The 25,008-nt window shown below is 38.5% G+C and overlaps 1 protein-coding gene across 10 annotated transcripts in view; it reads left to right on the forward strand.

Moving 5' to 3' along the window:
• The window catches only part of CAMK2D (calcium/calmodulin dependent protein kinase II delta), a 182,265-nt gene that overhangs the window by 123,156 nt on the left and 34,101 nt on the right, over positions 1 to 25,008 (forward strand). For 5 of the 10 annotated variants that reach the window (XM_070757856.1, XM_070757851.1, XM_070757858.1 and 2 more), the window contains exons 8-14: positions 1,802 to 1,885; positions 3,044 to 3,138; positions 6,229 to 6,351; positions 7,754 to 7,837; positions 8,522 to 8,564; positions 15,660 to 15,697; positions 18,074 to 18,106. In XM_070757856.1, coding sequence (XP_070613957.1) covers positions 1,802 to 1,885; positions 3,044 to 3,138; positions 6,229 to 6,351; positions 7,754 to 7,837; positions 8,522 to 8,564; positions 15,660 to 15,697; positions 18,074 to 18,106 — 500 coding nt within the window. The remainder of the gene's footprint in view (positions 1 to 1,801; positions 1,886 to 3,043; positions 3,139 to 6,228; positions 6,352 to 7,753; positions 7,838 to 8,521; positions 8,565 to 15,659; positions 15,698 to 18,073; positions 18,107 to 25,008) is intronic. The other 5 variants (XM_070757852.1, XM_070757853.1, XM_070757857.1 and 2 more) reach the window with 1 other exon arrangement.

The following is a 25,008-nucleotide window of genomic DNA, read 5'->3' on the forward strand; positions in this document are numbered from 1 at the left end:
ATCAAGCTGTTCTAGCATCCAGTCAAAAATCTACATTAACCCTCACCCCCAAATTGGAATCATAAAATTCACGAAATAATTAAAGAAAATCTGAAAGCAAAGGTGACTGTTATCTGTACCTATTAGCTTACTTTGGAGAAGTATTTTTTTAAAAAAAATCTACATAAAAAGATTTTCAGAAAGTTCTTCCAAAATCTGTACTTAAATAGCACATATTAAAAATTCTGTACAATGAACAAAATTCAGCTAATGGAGGTGTTGCTAAAAGGGATGTGATTATGCCAGAGGTTTTCTTTACCATTGAAAAAAAGGATATACAGTAGTCCCTCGCTATACCGCGCTTCACCTACTGCGGCTTCACTTCATCGCGGGTTTCTGAGGAAGCCGATCGGCAGATTTAAACAGCCTGCCGAACTCGATCGGCAGGTTTAAAAAAAAAAAAATATCTAAAATTGTAAATACTGTATTTAAATACTGTATCTAAAATAAATACTGTGTGGGAAGGGTTTATAAACACTTAAAACAATGAAAACTTACCAAACAATTACAATATAAATACTTAAATAAGTACTATCAGTCGATAAATTCCCCATCGCGGATTTCACCTATCGCGGCCAGGTCTGGAACGTAACACCAGCGATAGGTGAGGGACTACTGTAATAAATTGCTTGTCCCTTTCCGTTTTCCAAAATATTCAAAACCCAAATAAATCCCTAGAGCAGTGTCTCTTAAGCTTGGCAACTTGGGTCTTCAACTCCCAATATACTGAGTGGGGAATTCTGGGAGTTGAAGTCCACGAGTCTTAAAGTTGCCAAGTTTGAAGTCCTATGCCCTGGAGCATAAAACAAACTGAAAGGGTAAAAAAGAAAGGGGGGGAGGGAAAGCATTGGTATAAGTTTTGAAGTAATTCACAAATGTTTCTAACAGATATCCTTCAACTTATAGCCACAATTGGGGCCAGAATTTCCATTGTTAAATAAGGTGACTGTTAGGTGATCTGCACCTGATTTTACATATGACTTTTTTTGCCATGGGTGTTGAGCAAATCACTGCAGTTGTTAAATGAATCTGGATTTCCCCAGGATGCTGTAATTATAAATATATGCTGGTTGTCAAGCACCTAAATTTTGATCTTGTGACTGTGGAGATCTTGCAATTCTCATAAGTGTGACAATAGGTTGTAAGTTACTTTTTCAGTGCTCTCATAAATTTGAACAATCGCTAAATGAACGGTTGTAAGTTGAGGACTATCTGAATTATAAAAAAGATAGATAGCAATAGCACTTAGACCTATATATAGCTTCATAGTGCTTTACAGCCCTCTCTGAGTGATTTACAGAATCAGCATGTTGCCTCCAACTATCTGGATCCTCATTTTATTGACCTCAGAAGGATGGAAGGCTGAGTCAACCTTGATTGATAGATAAATGATAAAAACAGATAGATAGATAGATAGATAGATAGATAGATAGATAGATAGATAGATAGATAGATAGATAGATATTTACAGCAGCTCGAAGCTTATAACTTCAGCCTGATGATGGTGGATGTGATTTCACCGAAACGTCGCATAGACACTCAAAATATTACACGGGGCAAAACCCGAACTCAGAACAATCTACATAGATAGATAGATAGATAGATAGATAGATAGATAGATAGATAGATAGATAGATAGATGAGCAAAGTAAGGTAGAATAGATGATGACACTGTAGCTTAAATCCAGATACTTAAAAGGGGATTTTAGTATTTATTTTCTTCTGAATAGCTTACTATTCACTAAGCAGACTTGCTTTTCAGGATTTGCTGGTACACCAGGATATCTTTCCCCTGAGGTGCTACGAAAGGATCCCTATGGGAAGCCGGTGGACATGTGGGCCTGTGGTAAGCAAGTTATAATTTGGGGGGGGGGGGGGGGCAGGGAGGTTTGGGAGTGCATAATTATCTCTAAAGCAGACAACTGTATTGTCCTTCTGTGTGTATGTATATGTGTCCTTTGTGATTGGGCGCCATAAAAGTCTAATAAAATAAGTGTGTGTGTGTGTGTGTGTCAGAGAGAGAGAGAGATACTTAATTTCAGAGTCAGTTTCATGTCAGTGTTCCAAGTAACATACCCGTAGCAAACAAACCTCTGGGGCAAGTCTATTCCCCAATAAATAAGTTTATTGAATATGTCATAATGGTATAGGCTGGTGAAAACCAGTTCTGAGTATTCCAACAGTTTTTCACTTTCTCAAAAGGATCAGTCACATGGTTCAATCAGTATGTTGCCCAGGTGCTAGGTGACTCCAATCCCCTCCTTCCAAGCATTTGTGGGAATGTCCTTGGTTCCCAAAAGAAAGTATTTTCTATCGGCTACAACACCTCAGTTATCTCTATCTCTCCCCCCTCCCCTGTGTCCAAATCTCTCTGCTCCAGTTTGTCAGCACTGAAGTCTTAAAATGGCCTCAGTCAGGCCAGCTTCAGGTTTGACACTTAAGCTATACAGGAAGAAACTTGGAAGAAGTTTTTCAAATCATTCAAAGACAGTTTGCCTTAAGTCACTATAAATGAGGAATGGAAATTCTTCTTAACTATCATTCTTTCATTCTGTGTTTATCCCTGACTGATATTAAAGAACCACCAGTTTGGTGTAGTGGTGAAGAGATTGTGAATTCTAATCCCACCTTACCCAGTTTGTGACTGTGGACTTTTTCTCAGCCATAAGAGCAGAGATCTGCAGACTTGACAACTTTAAGACTTGTGGACTTCAACTTGTCCACAAATCTTAAAGTTGGCAAGTTTGGGGACCCCTTGCATAAGAGAAAAGGAGAATCGTCTTTATGGAACTTCTATGCATCTGTGTTTGGGTTTCTATGTTCAGGAAAAGAAGGTTCAGTGAAATAAAATTCTGCTGATCTTTCCTTGTCATGTTGCTCTGATTAAAACTAGTGTCCATTGCTTACATGCTAGGAGACCGTCTGATGGATTTTCCATGTATCATCTCCTCTAGCTAATCTTTATGTGAGCTACTTTTACTCATTCATTTAATACCATTTGCAGGTGTTATACTCTATATCCTCTTGGTGGGATACCCTCCCTTTTGGGATGAAGATCAACATAGACTCTATCAACAGATCAAAGCTGGTGCTTATGATGTAAGTTGTTTGTTTGTTTGTTTGTTTGTTTGTTTGTTTGTTCATTCATTCATTCATTCATTCATTCATCCATTCATTCAATTTTTATGCCGCCCTTCTCCTTAGACTCAGGGCGGCTTAGAACATGTTAGCAATAGCACTTCTTAACAGAGCCAGCATATTGCCCCCACAATCCGGGGCCTTATTTTACCCACCTCGGAAGGATGGAAGGCTGAGTCAACCTTGAGCCGGTGATGAGATTTGAACCGCTAACCTTCAGATCTACAGTCAGCTTCAGTGGCCTGCAGTACAGCACTCTACCTGCTGCGCCACCCCGGCTCTATAATGCTTCAATTTCTCTGTTTTTATCATTGATAATTTATTATCTCTAAAAACACAGCACAATTAAATATTTGATATTCTGGCATTCTCTTACTTCCCTCCCAACCTCTGAAATTGTTCTGATGTTTTTTCCCCCCCTTTCTAAAATTTTCTCTTCTATGTAGTGTGACAGACTACTAGTGAATATTCAAGTAATTGTACAGATTTGAGTATATACAATATATATGCTTTCAAGAGACACAATGAGCGTAAATTGATGCATGGTGGCTGGTGTGTAGTCCTAGGTAGTAATGTAGTTTGATTTATTTTAAAAGGAAAGTCAAAAATCCATTTTAGAAACAATAAAGAGTTTCCTCACATAAGTATCTACACAGCCATAATTATATTTTTTGAATCAGGTATAGAGATACCCAATTTGCTGTAGTTCTAATGAGTTCTGAGTTCTAATTCCTTTGTAGTTATAAAGATAGATGGCTTACCTTAGATCAGTCACTTTTGGTCATAAGAAGAAAACAGTAGCAACTCACTTCTTCAAAATTCTGGAGGAAACTTGTCCAGGCAGTGTCCAGGAGTCAACATTTCTTTGAATTCACACACACATACACCCAAACACACACCACAAAAAGAGAAGTAGCCACATTTTTAAAAAAAGAATGAGACAAATTCATTAATCTTTCAGGCAGCAAGCCTTAAATATCAATGACTAAAGAGTGAGCATTGAGGTCTATCACCCTCCTGTTACAACTTGTGAGTTGCCTGAATGATTGTTTAAACTTTATAACACAACATGTTGAACTACATAGGCCCCTGCTTAAGCTAACAGATCTCTTGCATCTTAAAATCAACCTTCCAGAGCTCCAGTTGTCCATATATTTCCCATTTTCCCTTTGAGATATATGTCCGAGTAAAAGCAGGAGAGCCATCTGTTCATGAAGCATTTACTTGCATTCCTTCCTTGAACACAAAATTGAATTAGGTGGTTTAAATTGACCCTTCCAGCTTGAAGATTGTATTTTTCTGACCCAGAAAAATGTGGGTCAGTTTGGTTAGACCAGTGGTTCTCAATCTGGGGGTCAGGACCCCTTTGGGGGGGTCAAACGATCATTTCACAGGGGTCACCTAAGACCATGGGAAAAGACCCATGGTGCTAGGAATTAAAGCTTCTATTCTGGCACCTTGGAACATATTTTTACAATCCAACCAATCAGGTGTTTACAGTGAGGGGGTGCCTCTGACCTTCCTGCCAATCAGCTTAAAGCTCTGTTGGGAGAATTGGAGCTAGACTTATGGTTGGGGGTCACCACAACATTTGAGAACCACTGGGTTAGACTGTATCTTACCTTATGTCAACCACAGTTAGTAGGAGGTGTAGTTCAAAAGAGCTGCAAGGTACCTAGTGATGCTGATGTAAATAAATATTCTCAGCATAGCTTTTCTGCCACTATTGTGTCCATCCCTGAGACATGACTCATTTACCACGGTTTGTTACAGATTCCCACACCTATAATCTGCCTTGATTTTGTGACAAGTTTGTGTATGTAGATCTGGGGCATAAAAATGTGAAATGAGCCATGAAGAACTGGTACCGCCCACAATGTTTCTCACCGCTGATAATTTTCACCTCTGTCAATTGCAGCCACAAAAATCATTTTTTTAAAAAAACATTGGGTTTTCCTCCCACCCTGCCTTTTAAGCATTGATGCCTGATGAAATGCATTTACAAATAGACAAATGTCTTTTTTGCAGCATGATTATCCTTTTTTCTATCTCATTGTATAAATTGCTTTTCATAAAATAATAGCCTGTTTTCAGGACAGCCAATCTTACACATTTCAGCCATGCTGAAATGTAATGTGAAGGCTTTCCGTAATGAACAGGCAAGAATCAGTGCCATGCAGTGGTCAACTCAAGAGTAGATTATCTTTCCCAATTATTTGGAAAGTTATCTGAGCCTATTACAGCTATTTCCTTCTCTTCATATCTCATAAAATTGAATTTTCTTTTATCTAGTCTACCCTTGACTTAGGTTTTCTGTGTCTCAGTTCAATACTAATTAACTTGTTTGTTTTCATTAGTGTTGTGCTATAATGCTCACTTTGTTTTCAATTGCTCTGTTTGTTAGAGTGGGAAGAATTTGAAGTGAAGTGAATGGAGAAATAGCTGTACAAATGCTACTATAAGTTTAAGGGAAGAGAGAGAAAATTGCCATATTTGAGAGAGGGAGAACAGTCTCATCATCCACCATCCCACGTTAAGACAACCTCAAAGTCTGAACAAAATGATATATTGCCTAGGAATGATATATTGCCTATATTGTTTTGTATTCAAGGATAAAGATCCCAACAAAAGCTGCAGCTATAGTTCAGCGTGACATGATTACACAACATGTACACACATACACACACACACACAAACATACAGACATAACATCAACGTTACATGACATAACCTAACAAACCATATAAAAATTCATTATTGTTCATTTAACAGTTTTGAGTATCGATACATCTTTTGTATCGCTATAACTCTTGTTCCTTTGATTTGTTTCTTCGTTAACATCTTTCTTTATTTTTACTCACGATTTTTATTTTTATTATATCTTTATTTTTATTATATCTTTTATTTTATTAGAACATGGCAAAGTGGCTAAAAACATCTTTATTTACTTGATATTTTATCAAAAGCCTTCTCATCGTAATTCACCAAACAGTTTACTTCCGTCTGGGCTGATGTATCAGTTTGATTTTACATGAATATACGTTTTTCAAGTTTCCTTCCCCAGAATGGGATACGGTGACCCCAGAAGCGAAAGATCTTATCAACAAAATGCTTACAATCAATCCTGCCAAACGCATCAATGCAACGGAGGCCCTCAAACATCCATGGATTTGTGTAAGTAATATTTACTTCGTTAGTTATGTTTTGTCTCTGTTGAGGTCAAGTGGTTGGGGTCAAAATGTAAGGTTAAGAATTTGGTTATTCATTCACATCCACCTTCTCTTAATCTACTTTACTCTTTTGCAGCCTATTAATTTATTTCTATAAAATCTTATCGCAGTATTGTAGTTTACCCCAGACACATAGAATTTGTACCACAGTGGTAGAAGTGATTGGACAATTAGAATAGAATAGAATATAATTTTATTGGCCAAGTGTGATTGGACACACACAAGGAATTTGTCTTGGTGCAAATTCCTTGTGTGTCCTTATTTGTCTGATATTGTTTAGGATTACCTGATTAAGACAACTAGACACAAGAACAGTTTTTCCCCGAATGCCATCACTCTACTAAACAAATAATTCCCTCAACACTGTCAGACTTTCTACTAAAACTGCACTTCTACTAGTTTTTCTCATCATTCCTTTCACCCATTTCCTCCCATGTTGACTGTTTGACTGTAACTTGTTGCGTATATCCTAAGATTTTTATTAATATGGCTTCTTCATTGCTTATTTGACCCCTATGACAATCATTAAGTGTTGTACCACATGATTCTTGACAAATGTATATTTTATTTTATGTACGCTGAGAGCATATGCACCAAGACAAATTCCTTGTGTGTCCAATCGCACTTGGCCAATAAAAAAATTCTACTCTATCTATTCTATTCTATTAAAAGATTTCTGAGGTCCCTTCCAACTCTGTTATTCGGTTAATAATATTTTCCTTCATTCTCCAGAAAATTGGTACTGTATTTTGTAATGCCAATACATGAGGTTTCTGTTAAAGGGTTATGTAAAATAACAGCTATATATAATCCTCCTTTAGCAACTGCCTCATTTATTGCCCCTTCATAGTTACAACAGCAATTAAAAATATATTATAATCAAACATATGTACAACCTAAACATACCTGTAAAGCAAAGGAAAGCTGAAATAAGGTTGTTAGTATTACTGCATTTTTACTTGGTGATTGCTTCACTTAACAAACAAGTTGCCAGATCCAATTGTGGTCACTCAATGAGGCCTGCCGGTACTTTTAATTAAGCAACTAAATCAACCCTACAAAGCAGAAGGTATAAAAGCAGGATCTGAATAATATATTGGAATTGATCATCTGTGATCATCTTAAAGAGAAAAAGAGTTCAGTCCCTGTTGGTAATCTAATATTTAGCGGCAACATAAATTAAATTAAATTGAACTGAAATGGTGGGAAGGAGCCCTGTTATTCTGACTGGGAAGTCTAGAATTGTTACTGTCTTCTGGATGCATCTCCAAAAAAAGAGTTATATTAAATAACAGTGTAGATAAAGCTGCATGCATTGAAACATATACTCTGTTCTTGTCTTTCAGCAACGCTCTACTGTTGCTTCTATGATGCACAGACAGGAGACCGTAGATTGTTTGAAGAAGTTCAATGCAAGAAGGAAACTCAAGGTAAGAGGGCAATTTCCAAAAATATATTCTAATTAATCCATAGTAGTTAATTTTATATGAAAAAGTATTCAGTTTCCATTTATGAGGGCTTTTCTTCTTTGTGCAGATTTTTTATTAACTTGTTGCAGAATTGATGCCAGTAATCCTTTGTTTAATATTCAGACTAATAAAATAAAGCTAGTTTCCCAATTTACATGTGCAAATTCTTGCTCTCTATGTCTGGAGAACAGCATTCTCAAATACTGAAAATAATGTAGCAGATACTGATTATCTGAAACTACACTTGTTTTGAGCCCTAGAGAAATTTCTCTTTAAATATTCCTTTTCCTCAACCCTGTACATTGGAAGGGTGGAGGGAAATTTGCATTCATGTGTGAAATTGAAATACGTAAGTGCAATCATACCTTCCTTTTTAAAATGGCATTGTAGTGCTCCCCCTCCCATATCAAGTATTGTCAGTTTATGTTTTTAATAGGGAATACAACTGACACATACTCTTACCATATTTGAAAGCAAAACTTTAATAAACATAAGAATAAAAGTCTACTGTTTAGTATGTATTATACCATTGTTTATAAATATTATATATTAAGATGAGTAGATTTAGGATTCAATATTATATTTTGATATTTAAAATCATACAATTTTATCTTCTAAAATATTGGCATTATGTTGGATTTTCAGGGAGCTATTTTAACAACAATGTTGGCTACAAGAAATTTCTCAGGTATGTGAAATTCACTTCTGTGCCTCTTGCTTTGCATTTATGGAATGTATTTTTAAATAAATCTTTGATTTGTTGTTTTGTTTGGTTTTTGTTGAATATATTTATTTTGACAGGCATTTTCCAGTTAGAAATGGAATGGGATGAAATAACTGCCTTTTGTTATTAAATCCTTTTTACAAGATTTTTTTCTAACTTCTTTTAATATTACAGCTGAACGTTCTACAGGAATTGAAAGCATTTCAATTCCTGTAGAATTTGTTAAAATACACAAACATGAGATTCAAAATACCCCCTTTTCTAAATTTCGTTTCATAATTATATTGGAAAATAATTTTACAATTAATTCCTGAAAGACTTTATTAAAACATTTCTGTCAATTGTTGGGTTACGTTTTCCTTTTAAACATGTCTGGAGTTGGGTACACAATATGAAGGATTTTTCTTCCGAATTCAGACAGTCGTCCTATCTGAATACTGACGAGGATATATTAGATTACATTCTTGCCATATGCAGTATGTGATGAAAAACTGCTTGTTCAAAATGTATTGTAGTTTGACTGCTAAGCTCCTATGTGAGGTGTATATCAAATTACTTTCATAATCTCTTCGTTATGCCAGAAATATAATTTGAACAGAAGGCCTGTGGTTGAAACCTTAAAATGCTTCTGATATTTAAATTTACTTATATTGTTCTAGATAAGACTTTTCCAACTAGCATGAAAACTGACACTAGATTAGCAAAGATTGTAATAAATAATTTTATTATTACAGTGGGTCACAGTCAGCCAGATGTTTAGATTGGAGTTGACATTTTTGCCCACCTATCAAGTATCTGAGATAGGCAGATGTCATTCTTTTATAATGTTAAAGGTACTGTCTCAGAATATAAGTTGATCCAAACATCTGGCTGACTTATGGCAATTTTGTCACTATGAATGATGTAGTAGTGATGCTACAGATTGTTTGGAATTACACCCAAGGTGCCTATTTTGTTGGAATTATCTTAGAAACATAGAAACATAGAAGTCTGACGGCAGAAAAAGACCTCATGGTCCATCTAGTCTGCCCTTATACTATTTTCTGTATTTTATCTTAGGATGGATATATGTTTATCCCAGGCATGTTTAAATTCAGTTACTGTGGATTTATCTACCACAACTGCTGGAAGTTTGTTCCAAGGATCTACTACTCTTTCAGTAAAATAATATTTTCTCATGTTGCTTTTGATCTTTCCCCCAACTAACTTCAGATTGTGTCCCCTTGTTCTTGTGTTCACTTTCCTATTAAAAACACTTCCCTCCTGGACCTTATTTAACCCTTTAATATATTTAAATGTTTCGATCATGTCCCCCCTTTTCCTTCTGTCCTCCAGACTATACAGATTGAGTTCATTAAGTCTTTCCTGATACGTTTTATGCTTAAGACCTTCCACCATTCTTGTAGCCCGTCTTTGGACCCGTTCAATTTTGTCAATATCTTTTTGTAGGTGAGGTCTCCAGAACTGAACACAGTATTCCAAATGTGGTCTCACCATCATTCTATATAGTGGGATCATAATCTCCCTCTTCCTGCTTGTTATACCTCTAGCTATGCAGCCAAGCATCCTACTTGCTTTCCCTACCGCCTGACTGCACTGTTCACCCATTTTGAGACTGTCAGAAATCACTACCCCTAAATCCTTTTCTTTTGAAGTATTTGCCAACACTGAACTGCCAATACAATACTCAGATTGAGGATTCCTTTTCCCCAAGTGCATTATTTTACATTTGGAAACATTAAACTGCAGTTTCCATTGCTTAGACCATTTATCTAGTAAAGCTAAATCATTTACCATATTACAGACGCCTCCAGGAATATCAACCCTATTGCACACTTTAGAGTCATCGGCAAATAGGCAAACTTTCCCTACCAAACCTTCCCCTATGTCACTCACAAATATATTAAAAAGAATAGGACCCAGAACAGATCCTTGTGGCACACCGCTTGTAACCTGACTCTGCTCAGAATACTCGCCATTAACAATAACTCTCTGATGTCTACGCTTCAGCCAGCTGAAAATCCATTGAACTATCCAGGGATTAAGTCCAATCTTCACTAATTTATCTATCAGCTCTTTATGTGGAACCGTATCAAAGGCTTTGCTGAAGTCCAGGTAGGCAATATCCACGGCACCACCTTCATCCAACACCTTTGTGACATAGTCAAAGAAATCAATGAGATTAGTCTGACATGATTTGCCTTCAGTAAAGCCATGCTGATTTGGGTCTAATAAGTTATTGTTTTTTAGGTGCTGATTTATCCTCTTTTTGAGTAGAGTCTCCATCATTTTAACTACAACTGATGTCAAGCTAACTGGCCTGTAGTTACCAGCTTCTTCTCTACTGCCCTTCTTGTGAATAGGCACAACACTGGCCATTCTCCAATCCTCAGGAACTTCTCCTGTTAACAAGGATTGGTTAAACAAATCAGTCAGGGGGGTAGCAATGACAGATCTGAGTTCTTTAAGAACTCTGGGGTGGATGCCATCTGGACCCATTGCCTTATTTATCTTTAATCGTTCAAGTTCTTCTAAGACATCGGCTTCTAAGATCACTGGAGCTGAATCCGTACAGCTGGAAGCAATGCTATATCTTTGCTTTCTTTTGCCATAGTCTTTTCTCTTTGTTATTTTGTATTATGGTTGGTCATCAGAAAAATCAGATTTGGAATTTTTGTCCACCTATCAAGTACTTCCCAAGGATTTGTATTATTATTTTTATGGTTTGACACACAGTAAGCAAGATGTTCAGGCTGGGTTTGGCATTTTTGTTCACTTATTTCGAAGACCTGGCATAAGCAGATGGGTTTTTTTTATTGGTGTTACAACAGTGTGAAATCATAGCTGACAGCTCTTTCTCTGGTGTTGACCTTCATATACATTGAGTTCCTCCCAAGATCACCGATCAGGGATGTCAAACTTGAGGTCTGCAGGCAGGATGCATCATGTGCTGATCACACCCATGCCTGGGTGTGATCAGCGAAGGGGGAAAAAAGCCACGATACTTCACACGATGCCGTTGTGACCACATGAGTTTGACACCCTTGTCATAGATGTTGTATCAGTGTAGTATATGTGCAGCCTCAAATAAGTGGTCAATTTGTAATTGACAGGTGGAAATTTGAAATTTTCTAAGTTCCATCTGTCATGATTGTTGGTATGGTGCCTAGAATGCCAATAACAACTCGACCCACCACAACCTGTTTATGCCATAATCTTTCAACTTTGATTTTCAGATCTTATTATCTGTGATCTTCTCCTATTCTTTGTCTGCTATTCCACTATTCCCTGGTAGTGCCACATCAGTTATTCATGTTCTTTTCAACTACAGTTGAACCTGGTTTGTGATGAATTAAGAGTTATATCAGTTTGTACCAAAGAAATAGAAATACCAAAGTATTTTACCCTCTTTTTCAACTACTTTTTCAACAACTATTTTTCATTACTAGCATGTGATAACATTTACAGACGTTGTAATGAATCATTTTGGCAACCATATTATACATTGTTTATCAACAATTAGTGCAATCTTCTTGCACAAGTAGAGTATATGATCCACTGTTTCTTCTGCCTCTGCACTTTTAATCATTTGATGGTTTTTCAATTCTGGCTTTGATTATATTGTATTAGTTTAAATAGCTTGCTCTTCAACAGCCAAATTAAGTCTCCAGATTCTTTTTTTAATGTTCCAGATGTAAACCATTGCCAAGTTTTATCTTTATCCACCATTCCCTTGATCTTTTATAAAAAATTGACCCTATAATATTTTTCCTTGCCAGCATTCTTTCCTTGTTTTATTGATTTATTTATTGAAATAATATTTGTGTTTTGTTTCCTGCACAGTCAGTAAGTTCCAATTTTTAACTAGCACCAATGCTAGTTAGACTTACATGGAATCAGCCAAAATTTGCTTTTCTTCTTTGACTGATTTGATTGAATTAAACATCTACCTCATTTTCTATGGGGCAGGTATAATCCATCAATATCAATATGGGATGTTGTGTATAGTGAATAGTCATTAGCTTTCTTGTTTTTTCAGTTGAAACTGCCCAGTTCAGTTTGTGTCTAGTTAATAATTCCAGGGATGTTTTGTATCATAGGTATAGCCCAGGTATTGATAGCTTGGGTGGTGGTTTCCACCATTCAGTTTTGTATTTATTATTATTATTATTTATTATTTATTGGATTTGTATGCCGCCCCTCTCCAGAGACTCGGGGCGGCTAACAGCAATAATAAGACAGTGCATAACAATAATCCAATACTAAGAACAATTAAAAACCCATTATAATAAAAAACCAAACATACATACAGATATACCATGCATAAAATTGTAAAGGCCTAGGGGGAAAGGGTATCTCAATTCCCCCATGCCTGGTGGCAGAGGTGGGTTTTAAGTAGTTTACGAAAGGCAAGGAGGGTGGGGGCAATTCTAATCTCTGGGGGGAGTTGGTTCCAGAGGGCCAGGGCCGCCACAGAGAAGGCTCTTCCCCTGGGTCCCACCAAGCGGCATTGTTTAGTTGACGGGACCCGGAGAAGACCCACTCTGTGGGACCTAACTGATCGCTGGGATTCATGCAGCAGAAGGTGGTCCCTGAGATAATCTGGTCCGGTGCCATGAAGGGCTTTTCTCTCTCTAAATCAGGGCTGCCAAACTCATGGCCTGCAGGCCAGATACGTCACATGCTGGTCACAGCCATGATCAGTTTAGCGATTGGGGGGGGGGGGAGTCACTATAAATCACATGATGTCGCTATGAAAACACAAGTTTGACAGTAGTATCAAGCATTTGCAGGAAGGATTGGGCCCTCATATCTAGTGGATCCTCACAGTTGCTGTATAATCTATGCATCTTTTTTATTCTGCGGAGGAGGGTGGCATACAAATCCAATAAATAATAATAATAATAATAATATTCATAAAAGTTACACACCCAAGAAAAATTAAGAATGTACAAAACTCCTAAATTTTAATCTTTAATGATATTTCTTAATAATGGAAAATAATACAAAATTTATCCTCTACTCTTCAGGGATGATAGAGCTTGCCAAGAAATGTTATATACCTGTCTTATAAAAGTGGGGGAAGCAAGAGGAGAAATGAATTCTCGTCACGTTCCATAGTTGCTTTAAATTTAATAATTTCAGAGGAAGAGTTAAACTTGCCATTCAGGTAGCCATTCACTGTTCCTAGTTTTGATGGCCAAAGGAAACGCTGCTCTTTCATTCCTTCTTAATATTTCAGGAATGTATATTATTATATTATAGGGCTTGCTTCAACTTCAATACAATTTATCACCTTAATTAGACTTTACAAGAGAAAGCAAAATTAAACAGTGCTAACAAATACATTTGTGCTGGGACGTGCAATAGGCATCTAATTGTTGCTGAGCTCACTTTTGTACTCCTACTTCAATTTAAATATCTTGAGTCTATATTGCTACTTATACAAGCAGCGTAATCATTTTGCCACAAAAGGAAGATTTTTGGAGAATGCAAAGTCAATTTTTTTCAAATTGATTATGCGTATACAACCTTGTATGCTTTTCTTCAGCCTTCAGGAACAGATTTCCTATCCATAAAATGTTTCTGTTCAGGACAAAAGATAATAATGCTTTACTCTCATTAAGATAATTGCATTTCTGTTCGGTAGTACTGTATAATTTAGAAACCCATTTTCTCAAAGTGGTTTGTTAAATATCCAGTTCCAAATGCATTTAATTTGAAAAGTTACTTATTGCATATGACAAGTAAAACTATTGCGATACAAACTTCATTTATATAGCAATGATGATATTTAAAGTACAAATTCTAACAATATTTTAGTTATCTTCTTAATATTAATTTTCCATATACAGTATCTGTTACTGTTCTCATATAATTTCAACAAGACTACAGGTGAACTGACAAGGAAGAATAAGATATATCTGCTCAAGTTCCCTAAGTCTGATTTTCTCTTGGGAAAAAACAAAACAAAACAAATAGCTAGGTCATTTTATAAAAGCTTACCAAATAAATTCATTATTCTTAAGTGTACAACTTTTACCTTTAAAAGAAAAAAGAATTTTAAGAACATGGCCCAGGATCATGGGGCTAACATGCACCATTTGATCTTCTTTGATCTGCTTTGTCCCTTTTTGGAGGACAAAATATAGCTTGATTCTTCTCCCCATCTTCTTTTTGTCACTTCTGCGGAGAATTCCTAAATCACAAGATCCAGACCTTGGAATCTTCCCCAAACTGTTAAGTAGGAATAAGAAGGAAAGGAAGTCTGCGGAGAGGGGCGGCATACAAATCCAATAAATAAATGAGTTTATGAAAAATCTCAATTTGATCAATCCCCTTCGTTTTCTTCTGATCCAAGTAGGAAGGGCTGACCTCATTAAATCCTCTTCCATTGATTTTCACATGGGGTAATTTAAAACAAAACTCTGAGAGGCATTAAATACTTTCTATCTCTTTTCTTCACCTGCGCAGGAATTTCTTATCTATGACTAGGTTTATTTTACCACTCATGCGTAAGAAATGTAGATATATTTTATAAAACATAATACTTTGTAATGTAATAATAGCCTAATCTTTTTCAAGATAGAAGGAAAGATTTACATTAAGAAAAGTTTTAAAATCAATAATGTAAAATCATACAAAATTATGACTCTAATGTTTTCCACCTTTGTCTGTTTCTCCTTTTTTTGTACTTTACATATGAAGATGGGGACAGTTCTGAGCAAGAGCTGTATATTACATTATATTTGTTTCTTTTAACAGCAACCCAGGGGGATTGTGCTAGATGCTTGATAAAATCTAATGTAAAACGATCGCCTCACCTGGTAGAAACCGAATCCACCCTCCATATTTTCCAAAAAGGTTTTGAATGACTCATAATTGTTGTTTGTTTAAGAAAGATATCACATTATTATGGAAATGCTTTGCTACGAGATGGTAGAACGATGAAATGATAAATAATGATAAATGGAATTCACAAAAATAAAGAAAAATATTTTTCATAGTTTTCTTGTTAAATTAGTCAATTGACACTATTTATTTCCTTCTGATTTATAGCAGCCAAGAGTTTATTGAAGAAACCCGATGGAGTAAAGGTAAGTTACAAATATAAAGGGAAGCTAATGATAGTCTCACTAATTTTTCACTGGCAAATCACCTTTTAAATTCCATGCCTTTGGGCACTGATATAACTGGTCCTATTCTTCATTAAGAAGTCTATATATGTATGCACATACACAAGAACATGCAAACAAATGTGTGTGCGCATGTACACCCAAAAACAAATGGAGGATGGCATCACCAGTGCCCTGTTTATTTCAGAAAATTATGAATACAGTTCTCTTTCTTTTCTATTTCTTTTTAACAGAAAATTAACAGTTAATTTTCCAAGAAGCCTTTGGGGCAGCCAGTAATATTTACTTAGAAGTAGGTGAGGCAGGGATAAATTATAATTGCTTAGTTCAAAAGCCATGTAACGTGTTTACTTAATGTTTCAGAGTTGCAAATGTTTTAATTTTTCTTGTGAACTGCTTAGAGTCTTATTTTAGGAAGACAATGCATAAATCAAAGTGTCAATTAAGTTACTTCCTAGTCATGTCAATGATTTATCCCTTTCTAGCCATTTTTTGAATCACAGCCATTTTATGATATTAGCATTGAAAAAATGGTCACAAAGTTGGCCAATTCATTGACCTTGTATTCTGCCAGAAGAAATCATTATACCTAGACAGAAAATAATATATTTTAAGATCTCAGTTACAAGTTCAAATTGAGTAAGCAAAATTAGTAAGAAATTAAAATGGTTGTAGCTTTCCTATATGACATAGAATTTCTGAGCCTGTGGCCCTAGCACACCATACAAGGAGAGATTGTTCCATATATAATGCTTCGGTACATAGAAAATTAGCTTAATAAAAAGGGGGGGGGGACGACCAAGATTATTAGCTTTAAATGAAATATTTCAGCTGTTAGTGAATTACTAAGTATCCTTCGGTTTATTTGAATATTCTTGGAGTTAAGTTCCTACTCTTACATTTTTCTTTTCTTGAATCTGACCTTCGGAATATATATCTCACTGTATGTTTCTATTGAATTTGTGATATGCATACATTTATATATTTCGTGTATAATTACCAGTACACTGGTAATCTAAGGGAGCCACTCTGAAACAGCCAAATTCAATATGATTTATTTCTGGACCCGGCTGGTGCACTTCCCAAGATTAGCTGGATCTATTGCAGAATGCTATTTGTGGTACTGAGATTATGTTTTACTCCTTTTTCCACTAACCCCAGTGACTATGTGAGACTTCTCTGTATCCAGAGTCTATCTTTTTCAGTGGAATAAAATGACTGCTTCTTTCCCACTATTGGTCAGTTAATGCCTTGCCTTAATTTATCTGTAATACAGTGATCCCTCTATTATCGCTAGGGTTCCGTTCCAAGACCCCTTGCGATAATCGATTTTTCGAGATGTAGGGTTGCGGAAGTAAAAACACCATCTGCGCATGCGCGCCCTTTTTTCTATGGCCGCGCATGCGTAGATGGTGGAGTTTGCGTTCCCCGCCGCCCACGCAAAGGGGAAACCCGATTCGGCTCCTCGCTGCTGCTGCGCTACCGAGCAGATCAGCTGCTGGGCGGCCGAAGGAACCTTCCCTGGGTCTTCCCCCTCTTGCTGGCGGGCGGGCGAGCGGCGGGCATCAGCGAGGAGCCGGGGTTTCCCCTTTGTGTGCGGGGAAACCCCGATTCGGCTCCTCGCTGCTGCTGCGCTACCGAGCAGATCAGCTGCTGGGCGGCCAAAGGAACCTTCCCTGGGTCTTCCCGGCCGCCCACGCAAAGAGGAAACCCCGGCTCCTCGCTGATGCCCCCGCTCGCCCGCCCGCCGCCCGCCAGCAAGAGGGGGAGAGATAGAGAAAGAGAGAGAAGGAAAGAAAGAGATGAGAGAGGGAGGAAGAGAGTGTGAGAGAGGAAGAAGCAAGATAGAGAAAGAGAGGGAGAAAGAAAGATGAGAAAGGAAGGAAGAGAGTGACGTCATCGGGTGGAAAAATCACGATATAGCGTTTCGCAAAGATCGAGATCGCGAAACTCGAGGGATCACTGTACTGTATGCTCCAATTCAGGTAGTTCAGTCTTGGTTAAATCTCTTAACAGTCTTGGTTAAACAGATGTATTGATTATAGTTACTACCAACTATTTGCATCTATTATTCTTGGAGTGGGGGTGTTATGACGAATATTCAGAATTATTTTTCATACCTGTTCTCATAGTAGGGCACCATGAAAGGAGAGTTCATTTTTCGGTGCCTAGCAAAGAGGAGAGATTCTATTCATATGCCGAATAATTCTCCCATTTCTGCAAATTGGGCATTTTTTTTTAAAGTCAGCCACGCTACAACAAACATCTTGCATTGATTCTTTAAATCCAACCAGTCATATTTTCTTCTTTTCCTTTCTCTCTGACTGGTCATATCAGAAAAGGAAGTCCAGTTCGAGTGTTCAAATGATGGTGAGGATCTTTATCTGCCAGACTTTTCATCCTATGAAATGTTCACACTTAGAAATGAAATAGATGTATTTATCATTGAGTTGGTAATGTAACATCAGAAGCTACAAGACTTTTAAAATGCACATTTGTGACTTCTGTATCACTGGGGTGTTACATCCTAAATAAGTGATTTCCATTTTTTTGTAACACACTGTGCAAATATTGGCATGAAACTGAAGAAATACTGGCCATGACCCTATTCCAGTACCGTAGCATTGTTATTTGAAAGCCTTCTGTATTTTTCCTATGATCTTCTTGTACTTAAAACAGGTAGATTTCTGAAAGATAAAAAGAAAGATTTATTCATTCCAATAACCTTAGAACCTGGCAGGAATTTGGAGGTGTCAATTTAAGACATTACTGGAGCCACCATTTACTGGTGGTTAATATGCCATATTTGTACCAAATAGTACAGTCTGGTTTCTGTCATCACATACTTATTTTAAATATAATTGAGTGTGATGTACCGTATGTTTAATCAGATAATTCAGTTGAATTTATTCTATTTATTTTATTAATACGATTACCGGTACTCTTTTTTAAAAAAATTAAAACTGTTGGAAAAGTTAGCCTTTTTTCCTTTGTACTATTTTAATGTAGAACACTATTTTTACTATGTGATTCATATATATTTATTCATAAATACTGTATACGGAGCAAATGAAAAACAAGTTATTAACAAATGTTGAAGAGTATCATAAATAAACTCAAATTAAAAAAAGTAAAATGGAATTGGTGAATAATAAATGTTGAAACCCACTTAGCTATGCTTGTGTATTTCCTGCAAGATTTTAAAACTTGGTTAAATTTTTAGGTGATTTAAATATTGTTATAATATTTAATATTGTGGCAAAATAGATCAGAAGTGGTGGATCAAATCAGTAAATGTTGATTTTCTTGTCAGAAGCTTATTTTTTTTTATTTCTATCATGTCAGTATTATATCTGCAAAAGATGCACTCTGTCTAAATTAAGACTAAAGAAACTATTTTTATCCTACTGATTCATGGGACATCAGTCTTTATGAAAGGGGTCTACAATTCCACATTCATTTTAGAAGGTATTGGTTAATATTACTTTGGAACCATAACATTTTCAATTAGTTTCTAAAACCTCCTAAATATCAGTCCTTTAAAAAAAAAGTATATAAGATTATCTGCAGTGAAAGTGACAACTATTATTATTAGTGAAAATAATGCCCTTCGTTGTAATTTCTGAATGGTTTGTATATACAGTAATTATAAAATGACTATTCAGATTGAGCCTGAAACCGCATGTAGATTTTGAAAGATATTTACACCACTGATGTACAGATTTACATTTAATTTCTCTTGGCCAGATATACGTCTCAAGATTAAAATTGCTTAACTAATATTTAATATTTGATTCCTATTCAGGATTTTGATAAACCATATTTTTTCTTTTTGTCTGTGGATATTTTCCTCTGTTTTTAAAGTACTAATTTTGTGGTATGCCGGCATGTTCATATTAACTTTAGGTCTTGCTTGAGATTATAAATTACTTTTTTGTGTTACATAGAAAAAAAGCATGAATTAGTTTTTTCACCCATCTTTTAATTCAAAATGAATTGATAATTTAAAAAAAAATGTTTAATTGAAAGTATACAGAAGTTGTTGAACAATGTAGGAGTGGAACATTGTCTATGAATGTGTCTGTAGATCATGTTTATAGATTACTTAAATTACCATTTACAGAGCTTTGCTGGTAGGATTTTTTTTACTCCTCATACTGCAAGTTTCTATTTATTTAAAAAAATATTGTTTAATACTGCATTTTTGATAAAAGCACTGTGAATCTTTCCCATTTTAAGCGTACTGTAAATGGCTAAGTATGAACATAGTGGATGTATCCACCATCATGTTGTTATATCTCAGATCTATGCAAAATAAGCGATCATGCAGTTTCATTTATTTTATCACTTCTGTAAAATGTTTTATTTTTGTGGATGACACTCATAACATCTTTTTGTCTTAAGCTACCCTTTGAATTCCAAATTTTTTATGTCTTCTCTGTTGTATCACTTCAGATTCATCATCTTTGGGGCTTCAACTTTTTACTCTCATTTGTGCTTTTTTTAAGGATAGTAATACATTTGACATCTCAGTATAGTTTGCCAGAATAATACAGTGGTACCTCTACTTACAAACTTAATTCGTTCCGTGACCAGGTTCTTAAGTGGAAAAGTTTGTAAGAAGAAGCAATTTTTCCCATAGGAATCAATGTAAAAGCAAATAATGCATGCAATTGAGGAAACCACAGGGAGGGTGGATATTCCTAGAGAGGCCCCACAGAGGCTTTTCCCCACCTTTTCCAGCCCTGTTTCCTCCCAGGAGATTCTTAGAGAGGTCCCACAAAGGCTTCTCCCTGCCTTTTCTGGTTACAGTTTCAGAGGCTAGGGTTTGTAAGTGGAAAATGGTTCTTGAGAAGAGGCAAAAGAATCTTGAACACCCAGTTTTTATCTAGAAAAGTTAGTAAGTAGAGGCGTTCTTAGGTAGAGGTACTACTGTACTTGCATTACTTAATAAAAGTCTAAATATGATCTCGTTAGCTGACCCATATTCATTTAATGTTAGTCAAAGAAGATGGGTGAAAAATGACCACATTATTTTTATTTTACTTTTTGTTTTATTTTACTTACGGTATTTTACAATATTTGTGCTGATCAGTTCAATCTTTTGTCTGATAGTTGCTTCCATTCTGCATTCCCTATGTTTATTTGTGTTTATGCTTGTATATATGGGTATACAGGCATACATATAGACACACATCCCCCCTGCCTAAAAAAATATATTCATGGTAGTTCTAAATTTCAGTTTACCTATACAATGAAGAAAAATTAATCAAATATCCCAAATTGCATTTAACAAGCTGCATATATAAAATATTTGCAATTGTAAGACACATTTATGGTATGTCCATTTTTAGTCTTAAGACTTTAAATCTAGTTCATAATGTGGATCAGACTGAAATATTGATTTGTATACAGAGGAAACCAGCCAATTTTGGATGAAAGAATCTTCTATTCTCCACTGCATCTGGAAGGAGAGTCCAACATGGGTAATTCACCAATCTTATTGGTAGAGACTGAGTTAATTTAAATATTTAAATATGAGGTAGTCACCGCCCCTCAGCAGCCCCCAATACCTCAGTTTTAAAAACTCAGTCTTAGTGTAGAGACTGTTGAGTTTGCTTCTCTGAGGAAGCATTAATAATAACAATAATAATAATAATAATAATAATAAAAATAATAATAATAATAATATTAATAATTAATTATTTAATTTCTGTTTTTTCTCCCCTTTCTAATTGCAGGTGCAGTGACTCTTGAAAGGGAATTAAGGGGCCTCTGCCCTCCGCGGGCAGAATCACCCCCACCGTTAATCTCCTCGAGCTTCCCTTCCCTCCGTGGGTACCATGCTTAACGAGGAGCACCTCAGCCTAGGGTCCCCGACCTCAGTGGTCATACCCGGCTGTCAGCTGAAGGTGAGGGGGTCCGCCCCCCTCACTGGGAAGCTTGGACTGCAGAATTTCGATGTAGAACTGCAGGATTGCCGCGGAGAATGAAGGCGGCTTGAATTGGCGCCGGGCCAGCGCCTCTCAGCTGTTCGGCGGCTTTTGATTGACGCCGCCGCCGCCGCCTTTGCCGCCGAAGCCGAAAAGCCGTTTGCAGAGCCGGGGAAGCCGCTTGGATCGGCTGGCTCGAAAAAGCGGATGGTGTGGGGGGGGCATAAATTGCTGGAAGCTCCCTGTGTTGGCGAGGGCGGCAAAAAAGAGCGGGAACGCCATTTTGAATCAACGGATGCCCGCGCCCGCCCTGTTTAGGCGGGTATAAGGTTGCTCTCCGCCCAATCAATGGGCGCGACCAACCTGTCAAACTCAGGCGTAGGCTCTGAAGTGCCAAAACGCCATTTTGAGTGCATTTGCTCAGTGACAGCTCTATCTGTCAGCGTGCTGCAGCTTCTGTTAATAATAAAACAACTGTTAACCGTGAGTAATGGAGGATAAAACCTTAGAGAAAGCATCTTCCCCCATTGTATTGCCTCAGGATAAAGGCAAGGGGAAGTCCAAAGAAAAATCTAAGGCCACAGCCTCTTCTTCAATCAAGGAGGCAGAGAGGCGCATTAAAGCGTTGGAGCAGAAACTGGAGGCAGCCCTCTTAGCTCCAAGAACCGTCTCCCCCTTATTGCAGGCCAGGGATCCACCAGCCTTATCTGTTTTGAGACCCTCAGAGACATTATCAGAGAGAGATTGGTCTCCAGAGAGGCAGCACCCATTTATGCCTCAGGCTGCTCCTCCATCTGGCCTTCAGCTACCAAGGCCAGGGTCTGCCAGCCACTCATTGAAGAGTGCCCCTTCTGCCACCTTTACGCCCACTGCGGCTGGGCTGCGTGTGCAACCAGATACCTGGCAGCAGATGTCCCCTGCCTTACAGGGACTCATTTCTGATGTTTACTCACAAGGGATGGCAGCTGGGGTGCAACAGAATATCCCACACCCCCAGCCAGCACAGCCCAGGAACCTATGGGCTGCACCGCCCCCCTCGGGTATGGGGTCCTGGATGGAGGAGCCGTCACCCCTAGAGGAGGCAGAAAGAGAATTCGACTTTTCGGATGATGAGACAACTCCTGATCCTCCGGTGACAGCTGGACTCTTTAAGGCTCCCCTTTTCAAGATTCTGCTGCATAAAGCTAAGCAGGTGGCAGATTTACCGGGTCCAACCAAGGCTACTGAGGCCTCAGATGACCCTAAGCCTTCGGCAGTATTGTTCAAGGAGCCCCAACCCGAGACTGATCATGTGCCATCCTCGGACATATTCAGGCAAAGCATCAAGCGCCCATGGCAGCAGCCTGCAGCAGCTCAAGGCCCTTCGGTCATCGAAAGGAAGTTTTATACTTTAGATGATGACATGGAGAAGCTGCTAGAATTTCCGCCCATAGACCAGCCGGTAATGACTTTGATATCTAAGGCCTTGGTACCATCTGAAACGGGCGACAGCTTGAAACCAGAGGATAGAAAGGCGGAAATTTTACTCAGAAAATCCCATCAAATGGCAAGCTGGGCATTTAGGGCGGCGACCTCAGCTTCATTTTTCAATAGGGCCTCCATAATGTGGTTGCAGGAGGTGCAAGCCCGCCTATCTCCAGACGAAGGTCGCTTACGGCAGGACCTCAGTAAATTATTGGCAGCTGCGCAGTTTTCAGCGGATGCAACTCTCCATGCCGCAAAGTTTTCGGCCAGAGGAATGGCGGCGTCACTTGCATCCAGACGCCTTCTTTGGCTGAGGAGCTGGCCAGCGGACCTGAAGTCCAAGTGGAACCTGGCATCATCTCCATACCAAGGGGAGAAGCTCTTTGGGGAGGCTTTGGACCCTGTCCTCATTGAGGATAAGGACAAACGTAAGACCCTCCCCAGAGCATACCGGCGCCAGGAGCGTAGACCCAATCCTTACGCTCGCCGTCAGCCCTTTCGTTGGGATTCCTCTTCCTCGGCTAGCCAGAATAATAGGTCATACACCCAAAATCAGTATGGCCAACCCGCCTTTAGAGGGGACCGAGCGGCCTTTCAGGATAGGCCCAGAGGATACCAGCAGTCAAGGCGTCCTTTTAGAGGGAACCAACGTGGCTTCAGGCGCACAAAATGACTTGGCTCCCTTACAGCCCATAGGAGGCAGACTTCAACACTTCAGTGCCTCCTGGAGGATTACCTCCACCGACAAATGGGCAAGGGCCACAATATCAAGAGGACTGCGCCTGGAGTTCTTGCAGCCCCCGCCAAACCGATTTGTCACCTGTCCGCTAACACGAGACCCACTCAAAAGACGTCATCTTCAACTGGAGATAACACACCTTCTCAACATACAAGCAATAGAGAAGGTGCCCGAACATGCCAAGGGCACGGGATTTTATTCCGTTGTGTTCCTAGTGCCGAAGTCTTCGGGGGGGGTTCAGGATGATATTAAACCTAAAGCTCCTGAATACCTTCATTCGGTATCGCAGATTTCGCATGCACTCCCTGCAGTCGATTTTGGCCTCGGTTCGGCACAACGATTTTCTCGCCTCTATCGACCTCAAAGAGGCTTACCTGCATGTTCCGGTTTGGCCAGCTCATCGTCGGTACCTCAGGTTTTGTCTCAACGGGGTCCACTACCAGTACCGTGCCATGCCGTTCGGCCTATCTTCGGCTCCCCGTACATTTACGAAGCTGATGGACATTCTGACAGCACATCTAAGGGCCCAGTCCATCAGAGTTATGGCATACTTGGACGACATAATCGTTATGTCCAAGTCTATGGTCCAAGCGCAACACCATCTGGCGCTCACACGGGAGACTCTGGAGAGACACGGGTACACGGTCAACGTGGAGAAGAGCCATCTTCATCCCACCACATCAATCCAACACCTCGGCTCCATCATAGACACCGCAGAGGACACGGTCTCGCTAACACCAGAGAGGGTCCTCAATATACGGAGATTGGTAACCAGCCTTCGTCGACAAAGGCAAATACCGTTGGCGACATTGTCCAAGGTACTAGGGACTATGGTCTCGGCCATAGGGATTGTGCCTTGGGCTCGCCATCATATGAGGGGCCTCCAATGGTTTCTCCTCCCGGCCCAGAGGGACAAGGTGAGTCACTCCCACCGAAAGGTGCGACTACCAGCTTCAGTCAAGCAGTCGCTAGCATGGTGGTTGTCCCCAGCTTTGATCCAGGGTTCTCCTCTTCACAGCCACGAGCGTGTGATCATCACAACAGACGCGAGCTTGTCCGGCTGGGGCGCTCATATGGGGCCTCATATAGCTCAGGGCTTGTGGTCTCAGGAGGACTTAACCCAGGTCAATATCAAC

The sequence above is a fragment of the Erythrolamprus reginae genome, chromosome 7 (genome assembly GCF_031021105.1).
Source record: "Erythrolamprus reginae isolate rEryReg1 chromosome 7, rEryReg1.hap1, whole genome shotgun sequence".
Lineage (NCBI taxonomy): Eukaryota > Metazoa > Chordata > Lepidosauria > Squamata > Dipsadidae > Erythrolamprus > Erythrolamprus reginae.